General features: G+C 40.0%; 1 protein-coding gene across 8 annotated transcripts in view; it reads right to left on the bottom strand.

Annotated features, from left to right (window-relative positions):
• Positions 1-5698: 5698 nt before the first annotated feature.
• Positions 5699-11078, bottom strand: part of FER (tyrosine-protein kinase Fer) — a 69182-nt gene continuing 63802 nt past the window's right edge. For all 8 annotated transcript variants that reach the window (XM_022802165.2, XM_022802164.2, XM_086986922.1 and 5 more), the window contains 4 exons: positions 8566-8779; positions 8083-8318; positions 6931-7131; positions 5699-5939 (listed from right to left, as the gene is read on the bottom strand). In XM_022802165.2, coding sequence (XP_022657900.1) covers positions 5838-5939; positions 6931-7131; positions 8083-8318; positions 8566-8779 — 753 coding nt within the window. In that variant the 3' untranslated portion in view covers positions 5699-5837. The remainder of the gene's footprint in view (positions 5940-6930; positions 7132-8082; positions 8319-8565; positions 8780-11078) is intronic.

Genomic DNA, 11078 nt, shown 5'->3' with positions numbered 1-11078 from the left:
TGGCCGACACACGATTTTGCGAGCCATTAAATTTAAACAATCGTTTTAACAATGATAGTAAATAGTATGCCGATGGGCCTGCCTGAGGTTGTCAGGTTGAAATTATGACATGATGACTCTATGAAACCTAACTAGTTTTTAATACGTTAAATAATACTACATCACAAGGCTATTTAATTGGAAACTTTTTTAGATAACAGTTCGTGCATTTGGCTATATTTTTATATGGCAAATAACATTAATTAACAGATTAATTTGCCTCAAGTGTTGACATCATTAGAATCTAAACGATTATAATTTACATTATGGATTAGCGTTGGCATGGTTTCGTATATAGTAACGTAATGATCATGATTAAGCATTAGTAGGACTAAATAAGTATAACAAGGGAGAAAAATAATTAGACAGAAAGTAAAACATAACTGTCATGATCTTTTTCGAAATTATTCAAAGGACTGATATAGAGCCTTGAGCGTTTTAGGTACGCTTTTGCGTTGGGTATTTAGATCGTTAGATATTATTTCATGCCGCTAGTTGCTTCCAGCACGAAACAGTGTGTCTACGTCCGCATTCAAACCCCCCCCCCCCCCCAGATCACCGCGTATCGTTAAGTTTAGTTAGTGTATATTACCCACTGCGCTAGTGCATGTGGAACGTTCTAAATGGGCATAGGTAACATTCGGACGCGTGCCTCTGATATGGTACTCAGATTTAAGAGTTTGCAAGATAGTGCGTACTCGGCCACAAAGAGAATAGGCAGAGAACTCGCAGTCCTCACATGCATAAAATTGGTTGTTTTTAGGTACTCGGAATAACACGAGACAGATTTTAAGCTAATGGGTTTGGGAGAAGACCGATGTGGAGACATCAGGCGTTGCGCATGTACCATTTCAAACACATTGCAGCCGCGTTACAAAAACCTCTTCAAACAAAAACACTTCAGGTCGTGACATATGGTACCAAGAAAACGCAATTTGTACGTGGAAGGAGGAACTTGAAGTGGAAGACTACTATACTTCAACAAAGATGGTTTACTGGTAACAGGCAGACACTTGGGTATAATCCTATTAGTGTGAGGGTCACTAAGTTAAAGCGTAAATCCGACCAGAACTGCCTTATCAGTGCATCGAAGGATTGATCAGGGATATGGACCGCGGATTGAGGGGGCTAGATAATACCTCCATAATCTATGAAATATTAAGGAACAGTCTAAATGGTATTTAAACATTTATTGCTAAAAAAAGTTTATTCCTTAGAGACCAAGAATGACGAAGTATTCGTTTTGTCTAGTAAGTGTACGTGTGGCGTCGGCAAATTAAATTAAAAGCAAAACAGAGGCTGTTCAACTGTGATAGCACTTTTGAATGAATGCACTTTCCCGAAAAACTTAAAAAGGAAGGATGTTATCGCAATCGAAAAATTAATGTTAAGATCACTCTATATAATAAATAGGAGCTACAAGGGTAGATTTAAGTTGAAAGGGAACATCAAGCGGGGAAATAGACAGCTTGAAGTTAAACTCGGCCGCTAGAACTCGATAGAAAATGATAAATTTAATCACTCTAAATAGGACAGATGCAGTAAAACCCTTGCAGTCGTTTCCAGAGTTTCACACGTGTTAACTAACTAAACAGAGTCGGTATTAGGAAGTGAATAGCGGGAAAAAGAAGTGGACATGGTAGGGACGACTTGGCGTTAAGGGCGTTTATGATTATGTACAACATGGTAATGTCTCGCGCTATCCCAGCAATAAAATGTTGGGCGCAGTACTTTGCGATGCTAGTTGAAACAACGCATAAATTAGCGCCACCGTCAATCATAATAAGAGAGAGTTTCTGGAATGGAGATGGCTGTCAATAAATTGGGGATTTAGTAGGACCAGAGATTACCATGGTTTGGAAAGAGCACTGCCAGCAGCTTCGAACTTGGACTGAATCAGGACCCTTCAAGATTACTTAATTGTGCAGAGGTAGATATAAACTATCGTTGGAACTTTGTCTTCTCATCCGACAGATTAGATTAGACGTGCTCTGCGTTTAAACCTCTTCTTCATGAGCAACAATGTACAAGCATGCAAAAATACACAATCAAAGCTTGCTCTGCGACGACGAAGATCTGATTCTGGACATGACAAGGTAGCTTTCATTAGCTAGCGATTGAAGCAAAAATCATGTACCTGCAACATGTTACTGTGTAGAAACACGTTTTTGACCCTGTACGTAGCGACCCCCTGGGGTAGGTATGTTCCAAGCCAGTGATCTTCATGCCTGCTTCATACCGGTGTGTGTTCATTCCAGCGCTTCGAATAATCGATAATTTAATTTTAGATTTCCTAATTCAAAGGTGTACATTTTTTTCCAGCATGAATCAGCTTAACGATGGCCTTAGACGGTAGCAGCCCGTTTCTACTATTCTCTATGCTCTTGATAGTTATGTTACTATTCTCAATCAGCAGCATCACGATTATGGTTAGTGGAAGAGCAAGTCAATGCTGGAAGACAACCACAGGTCATGGATGAATAGTTTCAATAGAATCATCCACTGGAAAATGCTGCACTTGTACCTATATTCAGCTCTGTACTCCACAGGCTACTCTTCCACGAGAAATGAAAGAAATGAGGATATTTGGCCAGGTAAGTGGTCGATTTGGAGCCCCAGCCCAGGAATGAAACCAACGTTAATTTAGGACGAACACGCTATCTCGTGAATCGTCGTACGATTAATTGAATACACATACTTCTTCCTAAATCCACTTGTTTGTTAGCCACACGTCTCTAGTCCCTTTGGCGTAGTTAGGTTGAACTCTAATAACTGATTAGTTTCAGTCCCACCTTCTGCGCCAAGGGACAAGGGAGACAGACAAAATTGGTAATCTGGAAGAGCAACAAGGAAACCCAAATAAAGCTGTGACTTGGCGCAAACATGCAATGATTGACATAAACATCTGTGTCACTTAATTGTTTACAATTTATAACCGAAATAGGCAGAACTTTCTTAAAATAATGTGGCGTTTCTTTTTATCTACGTTCGTAGCTAAACACAAAATGCTGGGGAGTACAAGATCAAAGTGTTCATATTTGTAAAAATACATTATTATATAAATTGTTTAGTATTTATGATAAAAGACTTAGAATTAGCCCTGAAGATTATCATCGTAGTACTACTCATTGATCCTTATGACGGTTCTTTATATAATGAACACTGTTTGTTTGTCATCCTAATAAGACGTAGCAGTGTCGATAAAGCCTCAGTCAAGCAAATAGCCCGTTACTAAACATGTTCAAGCGTAACGTTCTGTAAACAAAATGCATCTTTCGTATCTCGAAAGATCTGCCTATATCGACAGTACTTTGATGATAGATTTCTTCGATACACAGAAACCCATTAATAAAAGTATGCCGAAAACTTTGATTACTAACTAAATGAAACATCATCTACTACATGGCTATCGAATAAGCTCTACACAATCGTGATTAGAGATCCTATGTTTGTAGATCATAACTGTTAGAGACGTTTTACTGCAAGTGTGCACGATTAAAAGAGTTCCTGCACAGTACCAAACGTTTTACATCCGACATAGACTTAGGCAAGCATTGCTCCTGACGGCTCGTTTTTTCCGGCATAACACGAAGTTTGTCTACCGCCGGTTTACCTACTTCCTTTTTTAATGGAATTCAAGCGAATACGCTAAAATCATGTGAAAAATCCGCCTTTTTTCAAAGAGAGCTCACTTCGTTAAAAAGTTATCGCGACTTCATAAATGTCGACTGCAAGCCAATTAGCATTACTTCAGTGAACTCCTCTCTATTAGAGTTCTGTTAGCCGTTTTTGTTACATTCGGATTTTTGCTCAGGAACTGCCCTATATAGTCACTGGATGGACCATACAATCTTCTTTTTTTCAGCCCTTATCTTTACATCTTTAAGCACACAATTTCCTCTTGAAAATTTTGTTCGTGCTCCTACTACGCTTGCAAGAGGAACAATCGTGCATTTTACATTATTTTTTAACCCGATGCACATTGTACAAAAGTAGCTGCTTCGGTTCTTCCAGTCGTTTCTATATATGTTTAAAACTACAAGTAGTTGTGCCACATAGAACGACACTTTACCATGCGATTATTCATACCATAAATCACCTCTTTCGTTCAGTTCCTCTTAACATTTTTTATATGGCTCGGTGTGAAGTATTTCCGCCTTTTTTGCATTTATTTAGTGTAGATCTCCTTTTTACTACAGGGCCCAGCCTTTCGCCCCTTTTGTAGTGGTCTGTTGACAACCCTGTCAACGTTGCCTTATGTACTATGGCGACTGCAACGGTTTCTTATCGATGCCTTTGAAGCTCAGTGTCATGTTGGCGCAGAGTGAACTGACATATAAGGCTGTTGATTCCGCTAACGAGGCCAAAAGACATTGTGTGGCTTCCTTTACTTTGAGAGCTTTCCCAGGTGCGTACTTATACGCGATGTACCTGTTAATCTTGTATCTAATATAACATTTAACGGCGTAATTAGGCGCTTGCCGGTTTTCCTGAGTTTCAAATGTGACCTGCAGGTGGTGTTCTTGCCTATCTTCGATCTAAGCGAACGCAATTGTCCTAAAGCAGGGCTCCGTGGGGGTTTTCCTCAGCAGTGCTAGATCGTTGACGTACACAGTTAATTACATATTTTCCCCCAGATGAGGTGATTCATGCACTCCGTCATAGCCGATGTTCTTCAGAGATGGTCCAAGAACCTAATATTGTCCGATTTTTGCAGCTGTGTGAGCAAATAGGACCTATCTTCTTATATTCAGTTATATTTGAACCTCGATCATCTCACATATTCTTAAATTTAGCGCCGTGCAGATCACATTGATAAGTCATTAATTTGTGCAATAAAATATAACGTTTCTCTCAATAGCTCAAAAGCTAGAGGGGTTACGGTCGGCGGTCCCTATGCCCAGCGTTGCATTTACAAATGTTTTTAGTTTTACATTGGTCCTGCCGTGAAGCACTGCTTCAAACGGTTAGGCTTTATCAACATCAGGTGTGTCTATACTTTGTTTTGGACCTAAACCGTCACGTATTTTAGGTAAACACGTTGCCACTACACCATTAAGAAAGTAACCTTTTGTAGAGATGGCTACGATTACTCTCGCAGGACAAGCGCGCGCTCACCGCCCCAAACCGAAAAGGGCCACTGAACCATGATGGAGCTATCAGACACATCTCTGAATTTCTAAATTTATACACGATCTAGTAAGAAGCCTTCAATTTCCATTTGCCAGCTCAACCAATAACAGAGATGGCGAAGAGAAACTGTTAGATAGGACTCGAACAGGTTAACTCAAATTAAATATGGATGATTCCTGAACTTTGATGACCATACCTTACCTCAAGATTTACTATAGTCATCAGAAATTATCTTGCAAATTTATGAATCATTATAACTATTATATCGATGATGAAAATTCAGCCGCCAGAGACGACGTATGACCGATGTACATGAATTATAAAATTACCTGGAGGTATTTTTCATAAAGGTCTCGAAAAGACTTCCTTACTAACTCAACCTAGGACAATTGGTTCGTATCTGTAAATTATCATAATACACTCATTCAAATCAAAATTAAGCAAACCCTCCACCTGGTAGATCCTCTATTCGCGTGTGAAAAAAAGACGAATGAAACGTTCAAAGTAAAATAACGAAGTCGTAATCTCTTTGCGTCTGTACAGAACGAAATTGGTACTTTATTCTGCCTCGCTTTGGTTACTATTTTAAACACATTTCTCATCATCATTTTTATATTTAGAATTATATTATATAATGTGGTAGTATTTTCAGTATATCTATTTATTTATAAATGCTTAAATACATTCAGAAGAGCCTTATGAATGTCATCGAAGTGTGGTCTTCGCTCGGGTGTATACTCCCAACATCGCAGCATCAGTTGGTATACCTGAACGTAGAATAGAAGAGAGTTAAGTTAGTAACGCCATCGACTGTGGTCGCTGGACGAAACAATATGTCGATCATCGATTGTACGTTAGCTAGGAAAAAATAATATTATAACACGTTTTCTACGCACTTTGTAACTGTGGAACTTGTAAGAAAGTATGGTAATTAAATGATTTAATTTTTGCATAAATCTTCGAACAGTAATAACGTTGGTGGCAATTAGTCAATTTCATATATATATACCCATTTTCATTTTGTCGATAGGAAAAGTCAAGCGAGTGACGCCAATACCTTATATAGGCGAGAAGCGATAGTACTATACATGGTAAAAGCACGGTTGCAGTAAATCTTTTACATGATAACGAAGTCAACGTATAGAATATGAGGTATAGAACGTAGAAAAAAGTTACAACGTTTAACTTTCTTTTATTAAACTTTTTATTAGTTTTTTGTTTATAATGGCCGCCACATAATTCTCTGCTCCATCTAAAGTTCCCCCTTTAACCTTCTAGAAAATGGACGTTATCTACTATATCGGTCGGGGCAAGCTTCTATTGATACATAGATATTACATTAGACAGCGTTGCATGGATAGTACATCAAAGGGGTGATTATTCCAAGGTAAGACATTTGCACGCTGCGTATCTTAGTGAGTTATATAAAAAAAAGAAAAAAAAGAAGGAGACATTATATAATCTATAAATATCTTAAAAGCCTGGAATTCTTAACTGGAAAAAATATTTTCAGCGTTCTGGCAGAGCGTTATATTGAGGTATGAACCTTAATTCCAACATGTCAAGTATAAATTGTATAGAAATCAAATGAACTTCAACTAAATGTGTATGCATACACATTATAGATATTGTTAGCTATCTATAGCAACTCTTTGGACAAGCTCACTTTCGAAATTTGTCGATGATTGTTGACTATGAAAAATCAACGTTTTTACAACATTGCCTTTTAAAACGCCCTACGGCCATGTATATACCAACCGGTGAAGGTATTCTGTCCGGCGCAGGCAGGCGATACCCTTGATCGATTTTTTCTCGGGCCTTGCTGTTCGATAGCCCTGCGTACGGCGCCTGTCCTAACGAGAAAACTTCCCATACGAGCACCCCGAATGACCATACATCGCATAGAGACGTATACTTTCCGTAATGTAATGCCTCAGGTGCAGTCCACTTAATCGGTATCTAGAAGATATTACATAAAGGCATGAATCAAGAATTCATAAAGCTGTACCATAGCATTAGTTAGAGAGGCGAGTATCCGTACTCCGTCTCCCCTGAGAAGGATTTGTTTACAGGAAACGTTAAACGCTAACTGTCATCATGCTAACGCCTGAATAAGTCGCCAAATCAAGTCATTATTTAAACCATCTGTCGTGCCATATGCAACGTACTTATACGTAGAGAAACAATGATTTAAATGTGTTGTTTCGACTTCATTGCGTACCTAATAGGGTAAAACGTTTCGTCTACCCCAATGGGCCGTTCCTAGTGTTAGCCTAAGCTCCCCATGATAATATTCCACTTTGCGTATACCCCACTTTTTTCCTTTCGTTCTGGCATCCTCTTTCAACGGAGATAGCGATCGATCTGATCGTGATACGCTTGTTTTTTTGCAGATTTCGGACCTTACAGTCATATCTAACCCAATGGCAATACATCGCACTGACCTCGATCCTAATTGTCAGTTATTCTTGTTCATAATAATGATGAAAATCGTTTGTTTTGTCACCTTGTAAGTAGGCAACGCCGGAAAAGTGGCAACCGGTAATCTCGGCAATTGTAACATGATAATATAACGCGTCTATTGAAAAACTAACTGGAACTAATCGGCTAAAGGAGATTCATTGGACGGTGGTCTTACGACGAGATTTAATCTTCACCGCAACGCTAAAATCGACTTTCATTTACTATGCGTTTGATAGAGAAATGCCCCGGGAATAATTCGGCTCGAATGGGTTGCTCGTCCAACACAATTGGACGCGACACAGCTACTAGTTTGGTAGTTGGATCGTGTCCGACTTGATAAAGCGACGATTGTTGCTACAGGCAAAACTCAGCGCAAAGATGAAGCAGCTGCGTTAAAAGAATGTGTAACTTACCAGGCAGGCTTGCATGTATTGTGGCTGTGTTTACCTGTTTCATGCCATCAGAAACGACGTATTCATGCTCTTCACGGCTCATACCGAAATCGGAGATCTTCACCTCGTCCCGTTCGCCAACCAGACAATTTCGGGCTGCGAGGTCCCGGTGAATACAGCCCTTCGATTCGAGGTAGGCCATTCCGGCCGCGCAATCAAGGCACATACTCACCAGGGTACGAGTAGCCAGTCTCTGACCTTCTCGTCGAAGGTAGTTCAGCAATGAACCGCCTAGCGGGAAACGATTCACTTCCATTAGAGTTAATTAGTCTTTAGTTAAGCGTCGTGATTTTTTACCGGTGTAAAGAAAAATTCAATCGAAATACCTACATATCTCTCGAAGTTAGTTGTGGCTACTTTATATTATCAGATCTCACGTTTAATTAAATCTGAATAGAGAAAAACAATCAGACAAGAATGAATGCCAACATCATTTTTGTGCTCTATAATTATGTGCTCCTATGTACAACTGCTGTACCTGGGACGAGTTCCATAACAATCATAATAGGCTGTTTCTGTACGCAGATCCCAATAAAACGAACAATATTCGGATGGTCATACTGCTTGAGGATTCGACCTTCGCTGAGGAACTTCTTTTTTTGCTCCTCAGGCAAATTCACACGACACGTCTTCACAGCGACATTTAATCGTGAAGGGTGCAACACCGCGCGGTAGACATCGCCGAAATTTCCCTGCTTATTATAACAGTATACAAAACTTCATCAACAAATTGCGGTCGAAGCTGTTACGTAATCAGCGATGCTGCAGTGCCTGAACCCCTGTTCACTTTCTCTCTATGCACGCTTAGGCAAAAATAGCACCTATCTGTATAGTCCGCAGCAATAACGCTGCAGTTGTCTTTTAGGTATGAGCAGAACGACATTAAGTGAAGGGAATTCATTTATCATTATTTTAGCTAACACGGGTATCAAAACGAGGAGGTCTCTCCTTCGGATAAGGTCGATGCTGTTTTTGCATGAACAGGACTCAGGAACCCCATACGCTGTTTGGAATGAGAATCCATTAACCTGTTACGTATCATGTTTGATATAGCAACATTTCGTATATTTATGTGTTTGTTTAATCGATCGGTTTAGTCTAATCTTTGTTATATACCCATTATGTTCGTAGGGTATATTTGATCGTTTTTTGACGACACACAATGAGAACCGACGAGGAGATGGTTCTAAAGTAGGACCATAAGATCTGTGTTTTTCCAACATTTAAGATGGTTTTTACCTGCTGACCGCAATACAGTCCCTGTTACATTTAAAGACAACGCAAAGAATAGTGCGCATACGTTTTTGCCTCGAATCATGGTTAGACGCTGAGGGAACTTATTTTGCAATGAATGGTCGAAACTCCAATGGCCTATACCGGATATGTTTCTAAATCGAGGTCCTAGTTAGACATAGCCTTAAAAACAGATCATAGTTTTTCTCTTTTTGTTCCTTCTCGCCCTTTTCATAATCTTTATCATTACACGTCGTGCAATGTACGTTGAAAACTGACAACTATGATTATTACGCCAAACAATAACTCCGCAATAGCTTATTGCTAGCACGAGCGCTACCAGGCAAAATTAAGCTGCGCCTAATCGATATGCTCTCCACTAGCCGTCTGACATTTCTATACGACACGAGTTGCTTTGGCCGGGCTGTAGACCATCTTGTCCGTGGTCGTTACCTTAGAGACCTTTCAATTCCATTTATTCCTTTTTCTGATAGCAGTACTCACTCTAATTCTATGGGTAATAAAATCACTCTCTCCAACTCTTTTTCAGTGGCCTTTACGGTGCCTTAGGGCTGTAGCGATTCGCGGTGAAGTGGTCGGCAAAGCGCGCGCCAAAGTCAAAATCGATAAGCCGCAAAGGAACATTTAGCTAGGATGCTATAGTCGAGTATTTATGGAATCACCGGAAAAGTCATGGGGATACACGGAGAGAGGAAGAGCACCACTCAATAGACTGAGAATAGCGAATAGATGCTGATACGGTGCCTCGTGGCTGCACTATCTAAGGGGCTACCAGATTCAAACTAATCTGTCGGTCCGGTTTAGGTGTAACGGCCGGTTTCCGTGATATTGCAGTTTTCCGCTGATAGTGGCCACCATTAAATTGAGAAATTTTGAGGTGTGTCAGAAATATGCAACGAGCGAAGCCTTGACTGAACTTCGATATCATCATAAAACTCGGCGCAGGAGCAAATAAATGTTCTAAGGCGTATTCGTTAATGGGTTTTTGTTTTAAATAGCGCTGTTGTGGATCGTACAGTCATTACGGCCGAAGCCGTTATCTTGTCTTGTTACCCTGGAAAAAGAAGTAGACACGCACACATTTAACAAAAACTTTACAGAGAATAATAAAGTGCTTTTATATTGGTCCCTCCATATATACACGGGTTAGAGTACATGTATTGGCGGGAGATTTGTGTGACAGTTGCCGCAGTCTAAAGCCTAAGGGGCCGGAAACATTCATGCGAGAATACCTACAATTAAGAAGGAGACTGGTTGTATAGAAGGCCGAGGTACATACGCTGAAGCGTCAATGGCTGTTGAGAACATCGAGGTGCATACGCTTAGACATCAAGGGGTATCGTCTCGGCAGCCGAGAAAAGATTCGGCTTGCGCACCCAGAACAGACCTTAAGGACGAACACGTCCAGAGCGTGAACGGTCCTAAATCGGATGCTGGAACACGTAAAACACGTGCTGGGATAGCACGGCCGAAAGTTACGGCGCGTAGCAATAATTTTCCATCCAAAGTATTTTCGTCGCTATTTCTACACGGGGATAAGTTAAAAAGCTAATAGGTCCTATGGTACTGTTTCATCACAAATATGTATATACCTATGTATATGAACGAATGCACTTGTAATGACCTCAGACTAATAACTATTCTGCTATTCTGTTAAAGAAAATCCTTTAAGTAGTTCGCTTTAGAAAGAAGATGGGGCTCACGTGAACCATCTTTAGTTTGATAAGGTAAAAAAAT

The sequence above is a fragment of the Varroa destructor genome, unplaced genomic scaffold (assembly GCF_002443255.2).
Source record: "Varroa destructor unplaced genomic scaffold, Vdes_3.0 BEIS01000004.1, whole genome shotgun sequence".
Lineage (NCBI taxonomy): Eukaryota > Metazoa > Arthropoda > Arachnida > Mesostigmata > Varroidae > Varroa > Varroa destructor.
Note: the sequence above shows the minus strand (reverse complement) of the source record. Positions and strands in the feature narration are given on the sequence as shown.